Source organism: Aspergillus tanneri, assembly GCF_003426965.1.
Source record: "Aspergillus tanneri strain NIH1004 chromosome Unknown AapTan_5_pilon_pilon_pilon, whole genome shotgun sequence".
Lineage (NCBI taxonomy): Eukaryota > Fungi > Ascomycota > Eurotiomycetes > Eurotiales > Aspergillaceae > Aspergillus > Aspergillus tanneri.
This window is the reverse complement of record NW_022984632.1, coordinates 2,257,237-2,282,669: the sequence shown is the minus strand read 5'-3', so window position 1 is coordinate 2,282,669 and position 25,433 is coordinate 2,257,237. Positions and strand designations below refer to the sequence as shown.

The 25,433-nt window shown below is 48.3% G+C and overlaps 8 protein-coding genes across 8 annotated transcripts; 5 read left to right on the top strand and 3 right to left on the bottom strand.

The window, feature by feature from the left end:
• Positions 1 to 377: 377 nt before the first annotated feature.
• ATNIH1004_010168 (copper transporter family protein) lies at positions 378 to 1,029 on the bottom strand (the record flags this gene model as incomplete). The annotated part of the gene is made up of 2 exons (XM_033574743.1): positions 378 to 492; positions 560 to 1,029. The coding sequence occupies 2 exons, from the start codon at positions 1,027 to 1,029 to the stop codon at positions 378 to 380; spliced, it is 585 nt and encodes a 194-aa protein (XP_033422761.1).
• Positions 1,030 to 1,704: 675 nt separating this feature from the next.
• Positions 1,705 to 4,688, top strand: ATNIH1004_010167 (uncharacterized protein; the record flags this gene model as incomplete). Its single annotated transcript, XM_033574742.1, has 4 exons — positions 1,705 to 1,868; positions 1,922 to 3,779; positions 4,195 to 4,521; positions 4,602 to 4,688. The coding sequence occupies 4 exons, from the start codon at positions 1,705 to 1,707 to the stop codon at positions 4,686 to 4,688; spliced, it is 2,436 nt and encodes an 811-aa protein (XP_033422760.1).
• Positions 4,689 to 4,946: 258 nt separating this feature from the next.
• On the bottom strand, positions 4,947 to 7,044 carry ATNIH1004_010166 (serine/threonine-protein kinase; the record flags this gene model as incomplete). The annotated part of the gene is made up of 3 exons (XM_033574741.1): positions 4,947 to 5,034; positions 5,092 to 6,406; positions 6,474 to 7,044. The coding sequence occupies 3 exons, from the start codon at positions 7,042 to 7,044 to the stop codon at positions 4,947 to 4,949; spliced, it is 1,974 nt and encodes a 657-aa protein (XP_033422759.1).
• Positions 7,045 to 12,944: 5,900 nt separating this feature from the next.
• On the top strand, positions 12,945 to 13,355 carry ATNIH1004_010165 (uncharacterized protein; the record flags this gene model as incomplete). Its single annotated transcript, XM_033574740.1, has 2 exons — positions 12,945 to 12,960; positions 13,018 to 13,355. 2 exons carry the CDS (start codon positions 12,945 to 12,947, stop codon positions 13,353 to 13,355), a joined length of 354 nt encoding a protein of 117 aa, XP_033422758.1.
• A 52-nt stretch (positions 13,356 to 13,407) lies between these two features.
• Positions 13,408 to 15,555, bottom strand: ATNIH1004_010164 (fungal specific transcription factor domain-containing protein; the record flags this gene model as incomplete). Its single annotated transcript, XM_033574739.1, has 3 exons — positions 13,408 to 15,175; positions 15,318 to 15,425; positions 15,494 to 15,555. The coding sequence occupies 3 exons, from the start codon at positions 15,553 to 15,555 to the stop codon at positions 13,408 to 13,410; spliced, it is 1,938 nt and encodes a 645-aa protein (XP_033422757.1).
• Positions 15,556 to 19,900: 4,345 nt separating this feature from the next.
• Positions 19,901 to 20,724, top strand: ATNIH1004_010163 (alpha/beta hydrolase; the record flags this gene model as incomplete). The annotated part of the gene is made up of 2 exons (XM_033574738.1): positions 19,901 to 20,074; positions 20,119 to 20,724. The coding sequence occupies 2 exons, from the start codon at positions 19,901 to 19,903 to the stop codon at positions 20,722 to 20,724; spliced, it is 780 nt and encodes a 259-aa protein (XP_033422756.1).
• An 836-nt stretch (positions 20,725 to 21,560) lies between these two features.
• ATNIH1004_010162 (uncharacterized protein) lies at positions 21,561 to 22,919 on the top strand (the record flags this gene model as incomplete). Its single annotated transcript, XM_033574737.1, has 1 exon — positions 21,561 to 22,919. One exon carries the CDS (start codon positions 21,561 to 21,563, stop codon positions 22,917 to 22,919), a length of 1,359 nt encoding a protein of 452 aa, XP_033422755.1.
• A 381-nt stretch (positions 22,920 to 23,300) lies between these two features.
• Positions 23,301 to 25,397, top strand: ATNIH1004_010161 (methylisocitrate lyase ICL2; the record flags this gene model as incomplete). The annotated part of the gene is made up of 6 exons (XM_033574736.1): positions 23,301 to 23,721; positions 23,775 to 24,063; positions 24,119 to 24,531; positions 24,582 to 25,005; positions 25,081 to 25,334; positions 25,390 to 25,397. The coding sequence occupies 6 exons, from the start codon at positions 23,301 to 23,303 to the stop codon at positions 25,395 to 25,397; spliced, it is 1,809 nt and encodes a 602-aa protein (XP_033422754.1).
• Positions 25,398 to 25,433: the final 36 nt, after the last annotated feature.

Sequence of the window (25,433 nt, the reverse complement as noted above, 5' to 3'; positions counted from 1 at the left end):
CGGGGAATTGAACAGGGATGCCGGGCCCTGAGTAGTTCATCAATCTGTTTTGTTATGGCGTGTCGTTGTCCAATTTCCAAAGATATATGAAAATGAACGAACTTGTCATACTGACATATTGCTTGGAAGCCTCACTGCATGCACAGTGTCGATATTTAATGTCCCTGTGGAAGAATGCAAAATGTGTATATACAGGAAGTAACCTCATCCGTAATAAGAGGCACGGTATCTAGTAGATTACATAGTCACAATGCCCAAACCCAACGCTTAAAATGCTCACATCATGATGTTGCCATTATTTTCTCCGCCAAAACGCCATCCGGGTAGCTCTCCAATTGCAAAATATTTGTGGGATAGGAAACAGAAGCTTATGAAGATCAATGCCCATGCTCATTCCACTGGATATACCGGCCCACTGCGAGCTCGCCCAGGAAAGCACCACCAAGCACGGAGCAGAAATATCCAATGTTCATGGTCATAACAGCCAACATGCTATGTGGACAATGTTAGCTATAAATATTGGCTTAAATTATAAGGAGGAAGGGAGAAAAGCACGTACAGAAGGTATGATACACCCGTAAATGCAAGGAAGATGAATGCACGCGGCAGATCCACACTGAATCTCCACGGCAGAGGCTCCCGCGACGGTCGTCGAACTACCTTGACTGATTCCTCCACGCCTTGCGCTGTTACGAGAGAGGCGATCTTTGCATCTGGATCGGCATCGATCCGGCCAGCTTCAGGTGTTTTGCCTGCGACAGCCACATAGCGACGGTTGAGATGGGCATTGATCCAACGCTCCTCCATGACAGCTTTGAAGGCCAATAGAAGTCGACCGATGATTGATAAGATGATAAGGAAAATGCAGGTGCCGGCATAGGAGCCGGTAGACGAGGGGGTCCATTGGTTTGAGAAGAGAGGCGTGTTTTGCGCGTTCACGAAAACCATAGCCATAGACATGGACATAGAGGAAGAAGATGATGAGGACATGTCCGAGCTTCCAGAGTGATCCATATTGCTCATATCCATGGTGAAAGCTGGTTGAGCGGAATCGACGGATGCGGTGATGTAGTTACGTATGATCCGTAGTAAATGCCACAGTAACCAGATCCAGATTCTAGAATCTAATTGTATATAATGACTGGTGGGAGGGAAGAGATATAGGACGTAGAACGGAGGAAGAGGGGGGAAAGAGGGGGAGAAATTGAGACATGATATAATCCGTTTCAGTGGTGATATATGAGACGAACCTAATCTATGCGGTCCAGCAAGGCCCATCGCAGCCCACATTAGAGCCCATTTTCTGCGGGTGAGCACGTTCTCTCGTCATTGGTTGGACAATACTGGTGGGGGTGAGCATGTTTCTGGCCAATCAGCAAGGAGACCCCTAGTGATGAGCAGATTATTACTACACCAGAGCATTCAATTTTCAGATCCATTCCAGATATTATCGGCCACTCAATTAATATTCGATTACTCTTGTGAATGCTGAGGAGGTAGCATCCGACGGGAGAGGGTCCCGTGACCCTGGATATTCGGTCTTCTTTTCTCTTGCTCACTTGCATCCACCACTCTTCACCCTATCCAACTGATATCTGGAGATACTTATAGTTAGCCTGAAGATGCCCTGAGAGCCCCGCTAACGTCTCCTCGCATAGCTACCTCTTCAGTTGATCAACCCTTGTTTCCCTGGAATCGCCCACCATGTCGATGCCCGGCATGACAATGGGTCCTATGGGCCATATGCATATGGGCGATGGCGTTCCCGACCTCTTCTATCTCCAGAAAATGTACTGGGTAGTTGTGGGAAGTGCCATTGCAGCTGCAACCGTTGTCAATGGAATAAATGGCTACCTAGCATTTCAGAGGTATTGCCGACGATGTTGGGTGCTGAGGGAGTTGCATTACTAACGTCGTTCAGAGTCTGGGACTCAACACTCACCCCATCCAAGCCAAAGTCTCTATTTTTCAATACTTATGCAACTGCCACGGCGATAACCCGGGAGGCAAGCTACGCGACAGTGCCTCCCTTCTCAATCGGCGGCCGCACCTTTCATTTTGTCCCATTGGGTCCATTGTCTATCATTCTCGCGAACCTTGTCGTGGTGCTGGTCTTCTGCTTTTATAAATTGGACACAATGGATCAGTGGAAATGGGAAGATGTCGGTTACCGCACTGGTTTCGTCTCCATCGCCCAACTGCCGCTGATTTTCCTGCTGGCGGGAAGACAGAACCTCATCGGGTTCTTGGTAGGCTTGAGCTACGAACGTCTGAATTGGTTCCATCGCTGGATTGCCCGGACCCTCTGGCTGACAGCAACAATCCACATGGGCTTTTGGTTCCGCAACTGGGGTCGCTATGACTACATCACGTATCAGCTGAAAAACGACGAACTGAGTAAGCGGGGATTTGCTGCATGGTGTATTCTCACCTTTATTGTGATTTCAACTGCTGCGCCGGTCCGACGATTGAGCTACGAATTCTTCGTCCTGCAGCACCTAGTGACTTTTGTCGGGTTTATCGTCGCCGTGTGGTTTCATGCCCCTGACGAGGTCAAAGTTTGGGTCTGGATCCCCATTGGACTTCTCGTGTTCGACAGAGTCGCCCGTTATGCCTGGGCTACGTACGCTAATTTGTCGATTTTCCATCGCTCAAAGCAGAATGCGGGACATGCACTCTGGGCTAACCGTGCTACATTCACCCCGCTGCCAGGAAATGTCACTCGCATTACAATCGACAACCCTGGGATCCGATGGAAACCAGGTCAACACGTCTTCCTCAACTGTCATTCAATTGCACCGCTACAAAGTCATCCTTTTACTATTGCATCGATCCCCGAAGACAATAAGATGGAATTCCTGATTCGGGCCGAGAAAGGCGGGACCCGGAGATTTTTCCAGTACGCATCCAAACACCAGGTGTTTGGTTCTGCCGACACAACACCGGGAAAACGACCGCGCACGGTATTCATCGACGGGCCATATGGTGCAATCAGACCCCTCGGCCAGTTCGACAGTGTGGTGCTGCTCGCAGGCGGCATGGGAGCAACGTTTACGTTGCCATGTCTTCGTGGCCTTATCGCGGGGTGGAAAGCAGAATATGCCATCGGATCTGGGAAGAAAGCCCGCCGGGTCGTAACAAAGCGCATTCGATTCGTCTGGGTGATCAAATCACAGACTCAGCTCAAGTGGTTCGAATCACAACTGCAGTCGGTGCTAGCTGACGTGGAGGAATGTCAACGCGCTCAGCCGGACCTAATTAAGGAGCTCGAGATGAGCATCTACTTAACCTGCGACGAAGAACTAGAGCCCCAGCCGTCAGCTGGGCAGGCACCATGCTCACAAGCCCTGCTTGAGATGACAGAAACTGCCACTATTACCAATATCGATGAGAAGGAGAAGCCACCTGTAGAGGACCAAAAGGACAATATCTCAATTAATTCCGTTTCCTCGTCTTCAGAGTCAAATTATCGCCCTGGCCGCGGATGCTGCTGCTGCACCATCGCCATCGAAGATGAGGACAAAGCCACTGAACACAAATGCACCTGCTCCGGCCATGCCGCGCTGTCAGAAGTCAAGCCTCAAGATACAGTATTGGAAGCGACGGTGTCTAAGGAGACAGAAATACCGGACGCAGGACCTATCTCTAGGCCAACCACCCATTCACTGAACCTTGTGTCCGGTCGTCCTCAACCCCGGACCCTTATTCGCAAGGTCTTGGAGAGAGCCGAAGGCGAGAGCGCAGTAGTGGTCTGCGGACCGCAGGGACTGTCAGATGATGTGCGTCGCAGTGTGGTGTATTTGAGCGATGAGCGGGCCGTCCACAAGGGAACAGGGGCGCAGGGGATATATCTGCATGTGGAGAAATTTGGATGGTAGATGAGTGATACGTTGTATATAGATATTATACCCATAGAGTTTGATTATTGATCTACTTTCTCACAATGTATCCAATATGAATCATAGGGACGAGAGTAGACCGATATACCTGCATGACGTAATCATTCCTACCTCTCACCACAATCAATCTCGACCACCACCAATAACCACCCGATTCACCTTCCTCCTTAAATCTACCTACCTACCAACCTACTACCTAGGTACCTACGAAAATGGTCTTCCGCTTCGTAAGAACCCATCCCATCCCATCCCATTGACTTATCCAACCTGCCCACCCCACTAATCTAACAAAAAGGCAAAAACCCTCGACCCAATCACCCTCTTCCACACTCCCGCCCTACCCTCTTCATCGCGGGTATTAACCATTCTCAAACAAGCCGCGACAGCCGCTGAGGCCGGGACAGTAGATTCACGACGCGGCGAGTTCCAACTAGAGATCACAACCGCGCCGCCGACTTCCGATCAACTACGAAATATCCTTGACTACGTGACTGCGAATCCCGCGGGGGCAGGCCAAAACACAAAACAATATGCGATTGAGGAGGTGGTTCGCGGGGCAAAGGATGCAGAGGATGCTTTGAAGAGGTTCAAGGAGGATCCGGGGGTTTTTGTTAGACCTGTTGTATGTTCCTTTATTTTCATCTTTCCTGTTTTTGGTTGTTTTACTTTACCTCAACAATGGCTGGGTTGCTAACAGATTAGACGGTTGACTGGACAAATGGAAAGGCAGTCCTGGGCGATAACGAGTCGGAAATTCTCAAAATGGTGCACCAGTTGGATGTGGATTGATTAGTCTCCAGGTGATTTGACTGTATTATCAGACCTACGATACCATCTATGTATCATACAAACAATACACTCAACTCCAGACCATGACACCCCCTAACAAACCGGTGATAATGCATACAAGTCAGGTGGCGATGAACATTAAACACATACTCGCTGAAGTCAGTCTCATGCTCAAGGTCATTGCGAGATCCAGCTCGTGCCGTGCCCGAACATAGTGACAGGAAACTGAAATGAAAGAAAAGAAACATGTCATGCAGCTTAGAACATTGTGCCAAATGATCCGTCCGTCGCAATCGGCTTCCGTGGCGAACCGCGGCCCATCCCATCCATGGCCGGTTTCCGATGCCTGTATCCGTCAGAATCATGCGTCCGAGGTCGGAAGGGCAGGACAGGGACAACTTACCGGAATGTAAACCCTACAAATAGTCCTTTGCTCATCTTATCATCACGGTCCGCCATTTCCTCCAATGCTCGTTGCTTGTCATGAACCTCCTTGTACTTGGCCATGTCCGCTTCGTTGGAAAAGTCATCAAAGTATCCAGCATCAGTCTCCGAATCCAGCTCTGGAACAAAGGGTGCGCGCTGCTCGCGCAATCGGTCAAAGTCGACCTCGCTGAAGTAGTCGTGGGCGTGGATCTCATGGATATTCTTGAAGCGGCGGTCCTTGGATGCCACAAGTTTGGTGATCAGATCCCACGTGCGGCGCGACAGGAAATAGTTTGGATCCTCGTACACGGGCTTGCGCAGCACCTTTTGCCAGTTTTTCAGATTCTGCCATGTCTCATCCACCGTTGCGCCTGCAAATGGCGGGTAACCGGCTAGCGCCTCAAAGAGCATGCACCCAAGGCTCCAGTAATCTACCGTGAAGTCGTACTCCTCGCCCTTCAGCACCTCCGGCGCCATGTAATCCGGTGACCCCACGATGGATTTGGCGTAGTTCACCTGGCGCTCCCGCAGCGTCCGATACCCCTGCCGCCGCTCGGCCATGCTGCGCTGCTCCATCGGCCGGCCAAATGGCACGGGGGTATTGCCCACCTCTTCCAGTTTCACTCGCATGGACTCAATTTTGCCAGGATTCAACATGCCTGCTGCCAAGCCAAAATCTGTCAGTTTCACATGACCTGTTGAGTCAATGAGGAAGTTCTCCGGTTTGAGGTCGCGATGAATGTATCCCAAGGCATGCAGAGCGTCGATGCAGCTGAACATTTCGGCAATGTAATACCGCGCATGGCGATTATGCAGGACTCCAGTGTTGTTCAGCAGAGTGCGAAAATCTCCCCCGGGAACGTATTCCATCGCCAGATAAATCTGGTCATCGTCCTGGAAGGCGTATAGCAACTTGACGAGCCACTCGCTCTTGGCAGCCGTCAAAATATCGCGCTCCGTGAGAATGTGTCGGATTTCGTCCAGCTTAAACAACAGCTTCTTGCTCATCACCTTTAACGCGCACACCTCCCGCGTATCCTTCTTTTGCGCCAAATACACCTGTCCGTAACCGCCCTGTCCAACCTGGGTCAAAATCTGGAAGTCATGTTGACGGAGTCGTGTGCGTCGTTTGCGCAGGTGGGCGCGTTCCCGCCCCAGATATTTTAGGAGGGCCGGCTCGTACTCGTCCATTGATGTCACGGGTGGCTCGGGGTATGCAGCTCGAAACTGAGAATAACGATTTTGACGGTTATGAACGTAGCTAAGCAGATCAAAGTAATGATCCAGGAAATCTGGTTTTGTTAGCAGATAAAAAAAAAAAAAAAAAAAAGGCCACAACAAGCCTCGCGGTACACTTACAAAGCTGAGTGACATTGACCAACCGCTTGACTCGGGGATCCTGCAGCTTTTCCATCTCCTCTGGGGTCAACCCGCGCATCGCGACCTGACGTCGTTGGATACTCTCCATATCGCGGGTTTGGTAATGCTCGTGACGAGAGATCGCTGCCGCCGCAGGGTTGGGACCGAGGTTCTTCGCCAATCGAGAGGGGCTAAGAGGTCGGTTTTCTTTATTGCCCTTCCGGGTCGGGCTTGCCTGAGGCTGACGGATGACGCTTTCGTTGAAATCTTCTCCTGCGCCCTGGGGTGGCGCGAACATAGGATGGTTGTAGTGATTGTAGGTATTCTTGGTGGGTGAGGTGGGGTTCAATTTCATGGCCTTGTCGAAGACATTGGGTAAATCAATGGCCCCCGGTGGGAATCTGCTTTTGCTTGGACTGCCCTGAGGAGTCTGAACAGGGCTGGTAAAGCCATTTTCGGCAGGAGTGGAGGGGCGATCGAGAGGTTCGTTGCCCGAACGCGTGTGTAGCAGCGGAGGGGGATTGGGCAGCCGCAAGCTTGGGCGATCGGTCGACTCGACTTCTAGGGTCATGGTAACTATAGCTGACACGAAGGTTTCAGGGAGACCTCCAATGTGATCCGTCCGTCAACGTAGGCGACAGACCCCTTAATAAGGGGACTGAGGCGTCGTGGTTCGTGTGTCGGTGGAGGGGCGGAAACAGAGAGACCGCAGAATCGGACGATATTGAGAGGTCTGAGACTCAGTGGAGGAATAATACACCGAGAAAGAAAAAGAAAAAGAAAAAAGCAACGAGGGGGAGAAAACAAAGAAACTGAAGTCAGTTTGGTTCACAAGCCACTTCCGTCAATGTCGAGGAAAATGGCTTTGTTCTAGATCGAGACACGGGAGGTAGAATGGGGAGTTTGAGAGAGTTTCTTTCTTTTCTTTTTTCCTCCTTTCTTTTGTTCGTTTGTTCTTTCCGAGGTGGAGAGAGAAAAACGGCGAGAGAAAAGAAAAGAGGGAAATGGTCCAAGGAAGAAAAACAAGCAAGCAAGCAAGCAGGGATGAGACGCAGATGGGATGACGATGAAGTCCAAGGAGGAGCGACCGCCAGCCAGCCACATGCCCCCACCGCCACTGGCCCTTGGACGGTTTCCCCTGGCAACTCCCTTCAATTCACTGAATGCAGCTGAACCCCGAGATTTGATCTCCTCGAAATAACTGCTGATTGGGCTCGGCGGCCCTGCAAGTCATTTACCACTACTGACCGGGCGTTAGTTAGCGAGATCGAACTAGATCTATGGAGCCGGGTGATCGGACCGTTTTTTCGCTGGGTTCGTCTATTTCATCTCGTCGATTCCATTTGGGCTTTCTTCTAAATCGGACGGCTTGATTGCACAATGGTCCATTCTCCAGGTCTACACAGTACACACAGGAACAGCTTTTGTGCCTTTTTTTTTAAAAAAAAAAATTTAACCCTCCCAAACCCATGACAATCTCGCAGGCATCCATGTTGATCCAGATTCCCTGCATGATAACATCGTTCCTATTTCATAGATCTTCTGCTAATTGAACCATGGTTGACAGTGGGGACCCGATCCATGGTTGGAATCCCAAGTCTGAAGATCCAAACAAACAATCGTCATCGCATCTCCTTGTGTGCTGATCCAGCTCCCATCCCTCCCGCCCAGCCGTCTCATATCTCTCGTTCGGTGTTGATCCTTCAAGCGGCTCCCTTGGCTCTTTGTCCAGTCTATCCACCACGTCAGCCTGGTTCTTTTGATCTTTACATTCTCCGTGCTCCATCCCCATCCTAGAACCTAGGAAGACTCACATAGAAAGCCGGTCCATACGACGGCGTCGTAAACGTTGTCTTCGCCCCCTTGGGAAATGGAACACGCCGCCCGGTGTTGCGGCGAATTTCTGGCCATCAGATATCTCAAATTCATCCTCCAGGATGATTTTAGCTCATCGTAAATGTACTGGTAGACAAGCGGGGTGCCTTTTTCGAGACGGCCGAGATAGGTTTTTCGGGACTGTTGTGTTCACTAAATGTTTGATAACTATGTAGCCTCTCTTCCTTACGTGAATTAAGATGTTCATACCTCGAATCGATGTCCCCCAAATATGCATTCTCATTAGCAATCAGTGGGAGTTTAAAAGTGGACTGAGCCTGCGTGTGGTAGAACAACGGAATAGTCATGTTGCTTGCTAAGTCTGGGACACGTGAATGGAAAGTAGAGCTTGAGAAATAGTTGATACTCATTGAATCATGCCCCCGCAATCATCTACTTATAGTTTTCTCAGAAGAAATGATGAGAACCAGTGATATCCAGTATCGGATCCAGCTTCTGGAATAGGCAATCGGAGTTCATGCAGCTTCGGTGCCTCTCCAATTCACTGACAGGTGATGAGGGGACTTCCTACATTGTCAAGAATAGTAGATAGGTCCTAATATTGTCCACTATGCAGTTCTTTCTATTACAGGGAGTTCTTCTGAATTAGGACGATTGATTCTGCTCTTACCATAGGCACAACCTATGACACTCGTGGAAGGCCTCAGTGACCTTTCTGTCATCTCCTATGACGCGAGGATTGATTCATGTCATAGCCTCGATGCAGGATATTATTTGAATGCAACTAACCTTGATCGAATCCTAGATTAGCCCTTTACATCCAAGCTGGATACCAGGTCATATGAACTACCGGATGCCAAAGTTGAAAATAAATCAGGTTTATGGACTAAAGCACTATGGGCGATTATTTCATCACTTCCTATGATGGAGGCACTCAGTCAGTGAACATTACTACGAAAGCTGGACTGACTGGTTGCACCACCTTAGCAATTGCTTTCTAGAGAACTAGTGGGCGAACTATTGGCTGTTCAATATAAATGGGAGCTAACTACCTTCTACGTACAGAGGATACATGTTATCCTATCGCACGATGCACCACTCGACTTCCACATCTATAACCCTAGAAGCCAAACAACCATCTGCTTCTTCCTGCGCTTTCGGTCAGATCCTTGCTATCGGGAGTCTTCATGATAGGCTGATCAGTTGAGTCATTGCATCGTCTGCGACGAAAAGATTTACAAAACCTTAGCCTTCAGAGTCAGTAAGCCTGGAACCTGTGTTCATATGATGACTGACGGGGGATAGTCTATTTCGGATACATATAGAACCGGCAGGTTAGAATGTGCAACTATTAGCGAACCCTTGGTCTTTGATATATCAACTACAAGGACTAAAATAATAGTCTCATTATCATAGTGTTTCAGGACAACACAACAAGTCGCGCTATCTATGCAAAACATATGCTAGGATAGGCTCCATCCAATCTCGAGAGTCAATACAACTTTCGAGCAACGATGATTCACATCATTAGCAGAGCACCGGGGAATATCTTTGCCGATGAGTACGCTCTAAATCAAGCATCTCGAAATTTTCATGTACTGTGGTATGGCCATGAGAAAAAACCAAGTTCTAAGGGTTTATTGTCAAACAGAAAAATGGACTCGACAGGCATTTAACCTTAAAGGTGATATTTTCGGCTATACATAATGGTTTCAAATCGTTTACCGTCGAAATTGATCCAGCAGCATCCTACGTTCTATATATATCGAAATGAACGATGTCATGCAGTTTTTGATACATCTATTTCAAAGTTGCTGCTAAGTATGGATGGTTTGGGTCCACAGGTACTCTTTGAAGATAACTTACAACTTATCATAGTCTTTTAAATCAGAAGAGACTATATACAGATGACGAGGTAAGACCCAATTTTCAAAAAGCATAAAACCAGGGCCTCAGAATGAGTTAGCCGACATTCAGACTTCAGAACCGACTTGTGGATGTAATTCCTATGGCATAGACCTGTGTCCTGGCCTGATATGGACCATGGCCAGCTTAAAGACCATCATGAATCACCCAGCCTACTAAGACCTTGATAGTCTGCCGAAGAGACAATGAGACACGCAAACGACCATTCTGAAAAAGGGTATACCCTCCAGAGCCCATCAATTTGCTCTCATCCATAGCCCTACCTGGTCATTAGTGACGTCGAAGCTTACTTGTATCCGTGGATGGTGAATACAAAAAGCAGATGATATGGAATATATCTTCATTTCCAGTTTAGACCGCGTGAAGCCATCTCATCGTTTGGGTCATATATGGACTGGTTTTGAATCGGTCTACGATTTTGCCATGTGTCGAATATTTATTTATTGACTGGACATATTCATTCGTTTTGACCAAACAACCGGAAGATGAGATTTTATCTGCGTGCCTTACAGCAGCAAAGGACATATCCCCGAGCTTCTATGTTAACATTTCGACAGTCCTTAATTAACAACTCCGCGATATCAATGTATTATGTATCTGTCCACTTAAACACCCAAGGACAGAATTACTGGATAATCCACCCTGATATAACTATTCACAAATATCAAGTCAGTTAGGTAGACAAAGCATGGGAATTCTTCCGTTATGCCTTTCTAGACATACAAAAAGTGATACATGCTACAGAGCACACTGGGATATCCCATACTCGAATAATTCTCAAGGATCCATGGGACAGTAACTCGAAGGAACATCCATGCTGCTATTCTACTTCTTTTCTACGACTCGGATTCTGAACGTGCCATCACCTCCGTACCATGGTTCTATTCTATACGTCATGGATATTATAAACCCCAAATAGAGTAAACCATTGCTTAGAGATGGACCTACCCCGGGAACAATACTATCGCTGTTAATAATAGCCATGATGTGGTTTTTTTTATCCTTACACTCTAAATAAATCCATAACATAACCCTGACTGACTACTTTTATTTCTCATGATTGTCCATCTTCTATTAATGGTCTACCTGCATGAAGTTTTTAACCTGTTAATAATTCCCTAATTATCACGTGAGCTTCTAAGGTGCCGACTTCTAGGACTGGAGTTGTATAGAGTATGATATCCACATTAAGAAATCTGATACTTAAATCGAAATAGAGCCTATGGTACGGAGTACAGGCCTGCGAGATAAATCAAAGATTGAAATGCGGAAAGTAATACCAGGGCAAGGATAGGTAGGCAATCATTGGAAAGAATCAGATGCCGACTTACATATACAGAAACAGATTTACTAGGAATAGCTGTATACTGATGGGCCTGCTCTAACTAACTAATAAGAATAGCATTACTAAGCACTACATTGTACACCTGCTATATTTTACCCATAAGCATATAGTTCTACCCTTTAAATACCAGTACACCCTGGTAAATCTATTGCACAGAAAATCTTCTCACTACCTATGGTGCTGTACTAAGTCCATGAACGCAGAGGGGACCAATCCGATAACCTCATTAAAAATCAAACACTAGTATGGAGTAGACTCGACTCCAAAACCCAAGGAAATCTACGCCCCAAAAAGTCAATAACTATACACTGCCTTTTCAGGCTAGCCCCACTCGGCTGGATTCTTTTCCCCAGACGGGCTAGTATTTCCCATCCCGTCCTCAGTCTTCCCCGCACTGAGGCTTCCAAACGATTCATTCATCCTGTCCCAAGGATACGACCTCAGCAGAAGTCGAAAATCCCCCTCCTGTCATTCCTCTTCTTCAGCTCACCTTGCAGTACAAGTGATCCATCCTATTAACTACGCCAGGAAAGGAAAGATCGGTCATGGTCTGCAAACCCAATCCATTCTGACGCCATTATGGTTTGATCCGGATCAAGGCATTATCCGGAACCCACAGAATAAGACAGAACAGAGAGACAGAAAGAAAATAAAATACCTCATTTCTCCCCCCTTTCCGTTCTTTTCCCTTCTTTTCTGCTACTTCTGATCAACTTCTCTCGACTATCGCCGCGGACAACCGTCAAACAACCACGCAGCCAGATTAGCCAGCCCATGCAGCAACGCATCCCACGCATTTCTGAAGCCCTTCGATTTCTTCCAGTCTGTCGAGTTGAGTCGAGTCGAGCCAAGCACCCAATGCAGATCTTGGATATCGATCTTGTCGTCGTGCCTGTGCAGAAACCCATCAATTTTCAAGGCGGGACTAATCATTCATCGTGATATCTTGTCCTGTCGTACCCGGTTCTCTTTTGTTCCTGCCTTTCGATTTCTGCCTGCTGCTATATTACGAACGTATACGAACATTACTGCTGGCTTGTCAGTAATCTCGATAGATAGTCTCTATCTAATCCATCAAGTGCTACCAAGTGCTTCGGCTTTCGACTTCGTCGATAAAATATATCCGCGCATCAATTATCGATTGGACCCCGCTTGGCCCGTCCACTGCAACATCGTCCGTTACTCTTTTGGTTCTTTTCGACGCCCACATCTCCCCAAAGCAGATATACTGTGTCTACATCCCATGCGCCATCTTCGAAAAGTAAATCCGACGCAGCTATCCTGAGAGCGTACTGGACGAAACTTACAATATCATTTTAATCGCTCGCATCATTCTCTCACCCGGAGACCTCTTAACAGCCATTATGTCCGTATTTGCAAGTGAACTATCCATACTGCCCAAGCATGAAATGCCGTGCTGATCAACCCGAGGACCAGATTGTAAAAGGAAAGGCCAGTCTGAACAGATGATCCCGAGATACAAGAAAGTGCCCATCACAACCCCAGCGCAGCAAATGGCCACCGTGTCGATCACGAGCGATCTGGAGCCATACTTGGCTTCGCTCCGCTCGTACCTAGCTAAAAATAACATTGCAACCCCTCGACCGGTGGACGAGGAGGGGGCTGATGAGATGACGACCGACTCCACCGATTCTTCAACGGCGGAGGATTCGCGGCGGGAGTCGAAGCGTTTCAAAAAGGTCAAGGAGGATGCTCGTGCCGACCGCAGACTTCCTATGCTACAAAAATGTGCAACCCGGTTGGATAAGGACTGATCTTCCTGCTTCTCACCCTAGGAATACTATATGGTACCAAAAATGAAATTTATCAGTCGTCATCGAGACAAGGCAAGAACCATAAACGCTTACCTTCCCAACCCCATTCCTGCATCACATTGACCCAGTGTAAACTTCCCCTAACTGTTTTTTCAAACTCGATATTTTCCAGCGGAGATGCTGTCAAGCTTCGCTGGTGGTTTCCAGCAGACGCCCTAGAGGGCACCGCACGCTCCTCCGCTATCGACCGTCGCCGAGGATCTTTATCGTAAATATTATTATTATTGTAATTGGATGGGCGTTCCCCTAGTATGGAACCTGAAAACGATAACGGGTCTCGTCCCATATCCCGAGGAATGGCGTGGGAGTTGGAACGGCCAGCCGTGCGGGCCTGCCGTCGCTGTTTCTCTGCCTCGAAAGCATCCCGACGAGTCCAGACTTCACGGACCACATCAATACACCGATCAATCGAACCCAGCATAACGCGAGTCTGGATTGCCGTCCACCGATTCGACACCCACTGGCGGTCCTCTTCTTGGTCCGCCTCACAGCCAGCCGCTAACAGGGGAAACATCTGGATAATCGTCGTACGAGAACTAGGTGGGACTGTGGCTAGCAAAATCAATACTCGTTTTGCTAGCTCAGAGGCTGGTTCGGAGGGCATTTCTGGAACGGCCTGGTGAAGATAGAGAAGTGTCGCCCAACGATAAGCATGTGCAGTTTGGATACTATGCTGAACCTCAGAGGTTGGATCCTCGGGCGGCTCAAACCACTCTGGGGGTTCCCACTGCTCGACAAGCCTCTTCAGCTCGATGGCCTGGGATACGAGTGAGACGGAGTTGGAATCCGTTTTTCGTACTCTTTGTATTAATCGGGCAACTCGGTCTATGAGCGGGAAAAGTGTGGTGGCACAACCCATCAAAGGATCAATCTCATGCACCGCATCATTAGGGAGTTGAAGGATCGACAAGTCTATTTCCGGGCTCCCACAATCTTCTTGAGATGTCAAACGCGCAATAACGTCCATATACAACCAAGTATTATAAAGAAACCGGACCCTTTCTAGATCGGCCCCACACAACCCGTTCTGCAATCCAAAACCAACAACCTGCGACACCAGTGCCTTAGCACCTCGAAGGTGCTGGATACAGGAGCGAGTGGTCTGATCCCAGGTATCGGCGAAGGCGAGAGCTAGACTCGTTGCTAAAGCGGCATCCGCTCTCATGTTCTGTATATCTCGCACCATGCAAGTGATGCTCTTACGCATGTGATCCACTCCAAGTACCCTAAATGCTGGGACTTCTTTGCTTGAATGGAAGGCAGCCAAAGAAAAAACTGCATGGTAGAGTGCCGGGGTGTCTTTAGCCAACGGCCATATCAGCGTTCTCCATGGGTTTTCATGGGCCCCATCTTTTATAGATAGTATCCCACAGGTAACCCTGTCGAATTGTAACACTAATAATTCCGGGCTTGCAATACCAAGATTGGGCTCTCTAAGCAAGCCAAGTGCGGCGTTCATGTCATCAACGTGCGAGAAGGAACCTGATCCAGCTAGTCCTTGAATTGGCCCTATGCTCCTCCGGTCGGGCTGACGCGCAATTTCCTCTATATCCTCATGGTCTCCCTCAAGCAGTGCTTCGAAGCTGAAGCTCTCAGGTGCTTGAAGGCTACCATCATCAGACAAAGCGAGTGTACCCTGTTCAGGACTGGTTCCTGGTTCCGCGGTTGGGAAGGACATGTCAGATAGCCATGGCGATTGGTCCGAAGGTGTGATCTCTGCCAGTGATGGTGCATTGACATCTCCACCAAGACTACGCAGCCTATGATGGTTTAGGAAGTCATCCGTATATATATTAAGGTCGTTCTGCAGCGCTGACAATCTGGGCTGGCTTAAAGGAGAATCGTGCAGGGTGGGGGAGAGTTTATCTGAGCCTGGAAAACTGCCAGATTCCAGCGATATACCTTTCGATACCGTTGCCTGATCTACTGTCCGGATGGTAGAATGCTCTCCTGTGGGCGGTGCTGTAGGCCCAGGATAGGCCCTCCCACTGGTAGGGGGTGACAAGGTGGCTATATAGATTTGCTGTCAGAGGACCCCTTGATGGTAAATCCGATCGAGGTGGGTAGTTCCTGCCTACCTTTCTTTGGCTTTGTAACCGAGACCTTGCCAGCAATGTTGCTTTCCTCGAATGGGCGCCATTTGAAATCTTTTCTGTATCCGCCACAGTCCACATTCCGCTTTTTGCATTGCAGGCAAGTCGGCTTTGACTCGTCGCATTTTAGTCGCTTTGTCTTGCAGGTAATACAGCCTGGGATATAAGATCACGACATGGTCAGCGCACTGCGCATTTGTAAAGCACCAGGTCCTCTCTTTTTTTTTTTTTTTTTTTTTTTTTTTTTTTTTTTGTTGCGCCATCTTCCTCCATGAATGATTTAAAGAACAGGTGGATCCCGTACCATTACGGCTTTTTGACTGTTTGGGCTTGTTAGTAATCGCTGAAGCGGTCTTCTTAGGGGAGGTGGGCGATATGGATTGTCCACCGGCGGAAGGAGCAGTGGCTGGGATGTCTAAAATAGCGGACGGCGAAGGGATCTTGATGTCTTCCATCCCAAAAAGGGGATCGATAACATGGACACTGCTAAAGCGCAACCAAACATATAAGACAAAAGTTATGGCAGAGGTGCGAAGTAATATGTTGTACAGGCCAAAAAGACAACAGCCGAAACAAAACAAAACAAAACAGCAAGAACTAAAAAGACCGGAAGACTTGGGGAGATTTGTGAGGTGCAACAGACCAGATAGGGCCTTTAAGCCGTATCAGACAACAGACAAAGATGGATAGATAGGAGAAAGATGAGCAACGATAGATAGATAACTCAATGCCCGAAAGAGCCCCGAACGGTGAGGAGAAACACGCATCGGGGTGATAAGAGAGCCACTAGAGCAACAGATTGCGGAGACCCATGGAGCGAGGTGGGCAACGCGGATTCGCCGATCCAAGGCAGGAGCTCAGACAAGGAACGGGGTATCCATTATAGGCACAGGAACGAATTGGAGATGAAAGCGTTTCTTTATGCATCATGCGTTAATGAATGGAGGAGGGGTGGGGTAGGGAGTAGGGAAGGGAAGAAGCCAACACCCACCTTGCGTGTTGCCCGGCAATATTCCCATCCATGTATTATTTTATTCAACCTGACTGAATGTGGCCTGAAAATCAAAGCAATAAGTAAATGCGAGCGATCAGGCCTTCGGGGGCCGTGAGGAGAGATGATGGGGTAGCGAAACGCCACACGGTGACGATGGATCCAAGGATGGCGGTTGGCTCGCGTGAGAAAATCCCAACCCGCGGATTCGTCAGGTGCCTTGGGAAGATTCTATAGGATACTCCATATAGATAACAGCTAGGAAGGATAATAAGCCTCTGAGTAAAGAACCGCTAGGAGTTCGCTCTATAGTCATGTCGCAATTAGTCAGTCCAGTCCCACTATAGCCGAGGACTGGGGTTGCAATGTAAACATTCTGGAGTTGGCCAGACTTAGGGAGTGACCATCCCCACATTCAAGGGCGTGCGATAGAACTCATTACTCAATAGTTATTCGAGTATTGAAATGTGCCACGAATCATGACGGGCGTGAACGTGGAGTTTTAGGCACGTTTGGACACGAAAGGTTCTCGATCCGTATTGTTGCACACGTGATGCTCCGACTGTGTAACCACCCAGGAGACTCTAGTTCCTCTAGTTCCTTTATTTTCTCCAGTTCATCTGCGTTTTAAGTACTTTAGCTCGTGCCGTAATTAGATAAGGCCCTCTGGGTCGGCTCTCTTCATGTACTGCATTCTACTTCCCTCCTCATCAGCCAGACTACACGACGCATGCGCTTATGGTGCTGCAGGAGAGCAGGTGATAGAGCTTCATGCTGCCTTAGTAGGCACTAGGTAAGGCTTATTTTGCAGTGTCTGGTATCCATGCTAACATGAAGTGTCCCAAGGTCTGCAACACCACTGTCACTCTGCCAGCTAATGTTATCTGGTTCATATCTTTGGTTGTTCGAGTCACCTTCTGGTTGACCCATGGCACACTTCGGGACATTTCCCGATTTTATTTAAAGTTCAGCGTCACGAGCGCTTTGCATACGTTAAAGCTGTAGTGGGCCTCCGCAAGTTTGGACCTTAAAAGTTTGAAGAAGCTGGATTGTCTCTCAATAGGTTCCAAGCTTCTTTCAGGAATAAACAGTCAGTCATGGGATCGTTCGTGTGAAGGATCGTACCAGTCTAAAGGTACGCGGACATGACTGCAGCGTCCTCGATAAACGATAGATGATTTGGCGATCGATCACTTGACATGTAGCATCCCCTTTCTAAGTCTATTCGATACAAAATGTATCTGTTTCTCTATATCTAGGTGGCGATACTATTACCGATCAAGACAACCTGAAATGGAGGTATACCACAAAGTCTCCTTAGAATATGTCAGCTATTGATGCTGGAACACTTCGTCCAATCACCGGATATCGAGCTGCAGTCGATAGTTGGTAGGTACCTGTGGAATCCCTGTGCGGGACTCTTTTCAAAAACTTTATCTTCAGTTGGTGCAAGCCCACAACGTAAGCTGGCTGACATTGTGCAAGCTCAATACTTCGTAGAATTATGGCCCAAACGGTTAATATTCTACAAGTATTCTGGAAAACGCCCCATGGCTTACTGAAAATTGCGTTTCCCGATATTGACTTCTGATTCGGAAAGACTAGGGTGACTGAAGTGATAGTTGACGTAACTGGTGATACAATGATGAAAGCTCAGCCTCATGCGTCATATCAAGTATCGACCGATTCGGGAATATCCCTCCTCAACTCCGTTAACGGGTTACCAGATTTGTAAAATCCGACTTTACGAAGTGTCAGAACCAATCCACTGAAACGTTATTGTGTCTGTTCCAGGATCCGCATACATGTTAACACTGAAAACTTGCCGAGAACGAACTAGAGATCGCGGCGCTATTGATGCAGAGCAGACGCCCGAATATTCAGCTATGAGTGCTATAGTTCTTCCGATCTTGTTCCCTTCCGTACGGGCAGAAAGGTGAATTCGATGATAGATGGCCAATTACAGATGGCCAGACTCGAGCACTACAGGGTTGAGAAACCCTAAACTTCCGAAGACTGATTCAGCGCATGCTCTCTCGACCGAAAGGGCTATATTCATCTTCGAGAAAATTGATTTATAGAGCTTGCTTGATCACCGACGAGAAGCTGACTACTCCATACCCAAATTTCTCTTCAAGACTAAAAAATAACGTATCAATTTCTGTATTTCCGCTCAGGCATAACGGAATGAAAGCCATCTTCGAGCTATTCTAGAGTATCATTGCCCGATATCTACCCATTCATAAGCATGTTTGGAAACTAGCTAATTCTACGCACTAACTATTCACCCTTATTAGCCTTCGAGATAAATCCAGGTTGAGAAGTTCCTCTCGAATTTTCTCCGAACATGGCCCCAGTTTGATCAGATGTGCAACAATCCCGCTTCAGTCGAAACTCCAGTCTATCTCTTGATAGGCGATTATAAATGGCGAGACAAATTATGGTAGACAATGGTTATGGCGAAATTAGCCACGTGGAACTGCTATCAATGTCTGTCCAAGCTTTCACAGGGATATCTTCTTCGGCTGCCTGCGTCGCCCTTCACATAGTAAGGCAGTTTGTTCAGGTTATGCAAAGCGAAAATATCGTTCAAAACATGTCAATTGGAATCATACAGCTGAAAGTTTAGGGTAATGTCATGAGAGGACAAGAAGCCCAAGCCTGTGGTCGGTTCTAAGTTCTCTACCCTTCTAACCATTGCAACATATACACTATTCTGCATATTAGATGTCCGAACAGAAAGATAAAATTATACCAGAATACCCTGTGTGGTAGGAAGGCCCCAATTCCCAGTATCAATTGACATTTAGTGTCATTTCCGCTGCTTCATTCCGATGGTGTTCATAGGCTTGCACCTAACTACTCATTATGAGGTTCACCATTATTCAATAGATTCTATTATTGAACATCTTTTCCTAATTAAACTTGCTCTTCATGCTATTTCACTGCCAGATAAATCCTGGCATTAGAGAATATAGGCATGTGGATCAAAATGAGTCATTATGAATAGAGCCTAAATGCCCCAGCCAACAGTAGATATTTACTCTACTCTTAACCATCCTTTTATTGTCTGCAGATGCTTATTTTATTTCACGTCAGAATGAGTCATCAATGACTAGCCCTCCGCTGCTGAAACTGTTGTTTCTCGAGGATATAAATAGGTTTTATATCATCTTCTGTGACTGTGAAAAGACATCATTCTCAGCTTGAAACCAATTATCTGTAAGCTGCAATCATGGGTCCCTACGCACCATAATGGAAAACATATTACCAAACGCAACTCCCGGTCAGCGACAATCTATTAGCATTAACTTGCTCCTCGAACAAATAGGAGTACCATACCTCTTTGGCGGCTGTATTGAAGAGATGCCAACACATGAAATCGTATCATAACACAGATGATGAAAGTATGCGACTTCCCAGCACCTGATGACTCCGTCACGACCGAAGAAATTACTCTCGAGACCGCCTGGATACGAATCTACACACCCCCATCAGCCACAGGCGACGAGCCCGTGGCTGTATTCATCCACGGCGGCGGATGGGTCATGGACAGTGTGGATGTTGAAGATCCCGTATGTCGACAAATCAGCGAAATCGGTAGGCTACGGGTCGTCAGCATTGGATATTGCCTTTCACCTCAGCACAAGTTCCTCACGGATCTCGAAGACTGCCTGCAAGCATGAAGTGCACTCTCGAGCACTTCTCGCCATCATCTGTCGTGCTCGTCGGAGGGTCGGCTGGTACCAATTTCACCTTCGGCCTTGCGCTGAAACTCATCGACGCTGGGCTCAAAGATAAGGTCAAAGGCATTTTGGCCCTGGTCCCTGCCACGGTGCATCCTAATGCCATGCCGGAGTATAAAAAGACCCGGTATACCGAGATGCAGGAAAATGCGGATCGCACAATCAACTCATCGGCTGCTATGAACTCTTGGCTGGAAGCGTATGATCCGCCTCTCAATGACGTATACTTTTCTTCTTCGATTCTTTATCCTCGGCTGGGGGATGTGAAAAAGGTGTATATTGTCGAGTGTGGCGCTGATACGCTTAGAGATGACGCTCGGCTGATGGAGGCTTTGGAGGACGTAAAGGTGCCGCTCATGTATAATGCATATCCTGGATATCCTCACTATTTATGGGCGTATCCCGCATCAGTGCTGGGGAAGCATCGGGAGGAGTTTCATACAAACATGTTCGGTGCGCTTCTATGGCTTCATGAATGATGTTTCTCCGAACAAACGGATGGGAAAGTTGTTATTGTGGGATATCTGGAGATACACTTGGTATTTCCTATAATTAGTATCAGGATATACCATACACTCTCTGTCAGCCTGGTGGCACTACCTTCTTTGAATGCAATTAATTTCCTAAATCATAAGTTTAGGCATCAGTCCCACGTTATGTGGAAGATTCCTTACGAGGCCTGCCCCACTTCTCCGTAGGTTCCAACGGACTCGGAGTTAGGAGTTGCAACAAACCCCACAGAACGTCCCCGTAGACCCCAAAAATGAGTTGATGTAGAAGCAGCAGGTCCCTGATCCTGATCCTGATCCTGCATCCTGCATCCTGCATCCCCTGTTTCCGTCAATCAACGTTTACCCCAGATATTAAGGATCGACGGCATCTCGTTTTCCTAAATGAATTGCCGAGGATTAACATTCCACTTGACTTACACGTGCAAATCTATTGACTCAAGTATTCCATACTGTTCCAACATCTCCCCAAATTGGAATATTGAGGGCAGTATGTCTGGTCAGTGTTGCCTCGTGATGCAGATATCCCGAGGATGTTGGGTAATTTTTTGCCCCACAGTGCGCTGATCATCGTATTATTGTACGTGATAGGGGAAGGTATCGGATAGACTGAGAAAGATCTTCACTATTCTTCTGCTCAATTTTGGGCTCTATTCTTCACATTACTCAGGTACGAAAGCTTAATAAATTTACGTTTTGCCCAAAATGAATATAGACTGTGCTGCAGAATTGTATATATAGATGATGCCATCCCCTGAAATTGGGTGTCACATCAGCACGAAGAATAATATTGTACATCTCACAATATGTACAGGCTACGTTCCTTTTTGTTATGTTCTCTAGCCTTATTGCCAAACATTGCACTGGCTGCGCCAGCTGCCACGTCCTCGAACGATTCACGTCCTACACCGCCCCTGGATGATCCTTTTTACACTCCCCCCGAGGGTTTCGAGTCCACTGCTCCAGGGACTATCCTTCGATCTCGAACTCCCCCGTTCCCAATTGCAGCATTCAGCATTGTCGAAGTGAACTTGGCTGGAGCCCATCAGCTTCTCTACAGAAGCACTGATTCTTTCGGGAAACCCGTCGTAGCAGCCTCCACGATTCTCATTCCCCGCAATGCCGATAATACCAAGCTGTTGTCCTATCAAGTAGCCCAGGACGCAGCGAACCCCAACTGTGCTCCCTCATTTGCTTTACAGCTCCATGCTGCTCATGACAACATCCTGGGTCTTGCCATGCCCCAAGCGGAAATTGCGTTCATCGCCGCAGCCCTTGGAAAAGGCTGGATCGTGACTGTTCCGGATCACCTTGGAACCAAGTCGGCTTTCCTGGCTAACACTCTTTCCGGCCAGATCGTACTCGACAATGTCCGCGCTGCGATAGACTCCTCTAATTTCACCAATATTGCTTCCAACCCGACAGTTACTATCTGGGGATATTCTGGCGGCAGTCTTGCCAGTGGATTTGCCGCTGAACTCCAGCCAGAATATGCTCCTGAGCTTCATATTGCCGGCGCTGCGCTGGGTGGCACCGTGCCTCAAATCCCGTCGGTGATCAAAGCCGTTAACAAGGGTGTTTTCACTGGGCTGCTCCCGGCCGGTATTCAGGGACTTGCCAATGAGTATCCGAATATTGACAAGCTGGTCCAGGATAATCTCGAACCCTCCAACAAGGACGATTTTCTAAAGACCAAAGACTTTTGTCTGATGGAGGACCTTGCGCACTATCTTAATAAGGACATCTATAGCTACACGAAGAATAAGGACCTCTTCCGTCTGCCGGAAGCTACAAAGGTCCTCGATGCCAATGCATTGGGCCAGAAGGCTCCGAAGATACCTCTTCTTGTGTACAAGTCGGTCAACGACGAAGTCAGCCCCGTCAAAGATACAGATGATCTGGTTACTTCTTATTGCGGGAAGGGGGCCAATGTGGAGTACAAGCGCGATGTATTGTCCGAACACGCCGCCATGGAGATTGTCGGTGCTCCTGATGCGATCATTTGGCTCACTGATAGAATGAAAGGTGTCCCAGTTAAGACGGGCTGCACCAAGTCGACTTCTTTCACCAGCCTCACTAACCCAGGTGCCATTGCTGCATTGGGCCAGGGTGTTATAGATGTTCTTCTGCTGCTGTTGAAAGCACCACTGAAGCCAATTGCCTAGGATGGTATTCAGTGGTAGTCTGGTACATATTGGATGATGGAAGTGTGATTGTTTATAGTCAGGTCTTGGGTGCTGTTGTTTTGGTTCACTGCTGGAAAGGTTTCCTGGATCAGAATATATATATGTATATATATCATTAGAGCTAGCGATACAAATAAAAGCGTCAAATTTACGAACATTCTACCTGTAAAGCGGGTAGCTGCGGCCATTGCGGCAGAGTAGTTAGTCAGGGCGGATTCTACGGGTCCCGGAGAACGGGAAGCAACCCCGGCCCGAGGTCGATTAACATAAGACTTTCGGCGGGGATCAAGAATCACTTCCTCTTCCTTTCTTTCTTGATGCCATAACCTTCCTGTGTACTTGGTATACTTCCCACGGATCATGTTACGCTCAGTACCTCGTCGAATTCCTCGACGACTCCCTTCGTTCACCTCGACGACGGGCAATCCCTCTCGGCACGCCCTGCGCCGCTTCACATGCGGTTATCCGCGGATGTCACCATCACCCCTTCCGCCTGTTACACCCCCAGTATCCACCCCATTACCAGGCGATTCATTCCAGCTTCTCTCCAGCTCCAACAAGGCTGGTGCAGCAGAGGATTCTTTATACGAACAGCAGATCAAGGATGTAGAAGCATGGTGGAATTCACCCCGTTTTGAAGGCATCAAACGGCCGTACTCGGCCGCCGATGTCGTCAGCAAACGGGGTTCGCTGCAACAGAGCTACCCCAGTTCCCTGATGGCGCGCAAGTTGTTTAACCTGCTCAATGAGAGAGCTGCGGAGGGCAAACCCGTTCATACTAGTATGTATCTGCGGACAACGGTGGGGACTGTTATGGCTGACGCATTCCCGCAGTGGGCGCCGTGGACCCGGTGCAAATGACACAACAGGCTCCAAACCAGGAAGTGCTGTACATCTCTGGCTGGGCATGCTCGTCCTTGTTGACGACTACCAACGAAGTGTCCCCCGACTTCGGCGATTACCCCTACAACACCGTTCCAAATCAGGTCCAGAGACTATTCAAGGCCCAGCAGCTCCACGACCGGAAACAATGGGACGCGAGGCGGAAGATGACTTCGGAAGAACGAAAGTCGATCCCATATGTCGATTATATGCGACCCATTGTTGCAGACGGTGATACTGGGTATGTATGCTGCTCTCTGTGGTAGCAAATGGAATGTTAGTTGACAGTATCGCAGGCATGGTGGACTGTCCGCAGTGTTGAAGCTGGCTAAGCTTTTCGCCGAAAACGGTGCCGCAGCCGTTCATTTCGAAGACCAGCTCCACGGTGGAAAGAAATGCGGTCATCTCGCGGGCAAGGTGCTTGTGCCCATGGGCGAGCATATCAACAGACTCACTGCCGCTCGATTCCAGTGGGACATGATGGGTGCTGAGAACCTGGTGATTGCGCGAACAGACTCGGAGAGTGGGAGGTTGATCAGCAGTGCTATTGATGTCCGCGACCATGAGTTCATTCTTGGAGTCACGGAAGAGGTCGAGCCACTCGCGGAGACCCTGCAGGCGATGGAGAGGGAAGGCGCTGCTCCGGAGGAGATCAACGCGTTTGAACTGGACTGGGTCAAGAGACACAAGCTCGTTACCTTTGATGAAGGTACTAACATCCTCCACCCGTCACGGAAAATTCACGCTAATGATCATCAGCCGTTGATGCACACCTTGAAGCAGAGGGAGCCCCGCAGATCGCAAGGGATGCCTACAAAAAACATGTCACGGAAAACCCGGATCTTTCCATCTCCCGTCGCAGGGCCTTAGCCAACGACTACACGAAAGCACCGGTAGTCTGGTCCTGCGATAGCCCCCGAACGCGGGAGGGATTCTACCACTACCGTGCGGGCTTCCCGGCGGCCACAAAGCGAGCCAAGGAATTCGCGCCCTATGCGGATCTCCTATGGGTTGAAACCGGCGACCCAGACGTTTCCAAGGCTGGAAAGTTAGCTGGCGAAGTGCGCAGCGCATTCCCCGGAAAGAAGCTCGTGTACAACCTCAGCCCGTCATTCAACTGGATGGGCCATGGCTTTGGCGAGGCCTCTCTCAAGTCCTTTATCTGGGATCTGGCGCAGCACGGGTAAGCTCTCTTCCCCCCCCCCCCCCCCCCCCGAAAAAAAAAAAAAAAAAAAAAAAAAGACTAATAAAGGTGTAGATTTGTCCTGCAGCTCATCTCTTTGGCCGGAGTGCATACGACTGCGACAATCACGACGGAGCTTTCCCGTGCCTTCAAAGACGAGGGTATGCTTGCCTACGTGCGTCTAGTGCAGTCTCGCGAGAAAGAAATGGGCGTTGAAGTCCTCACCCATCAGAAATGGAGCGGAGCTCCATACATGGATGGCATCCTGGGGGCTATCCAGAGTGGTAGCAGCAGCAGCAAGAGTATGGGAGAAGGGAACACAGAGAAGGGTAAGTCAGAAATCTCATATATATAAAAAGTGAATGTCTACTAACAGATTTTTAGGTTTCTAATAATGAAACAATGATGTTAGATACTAGGACACTATG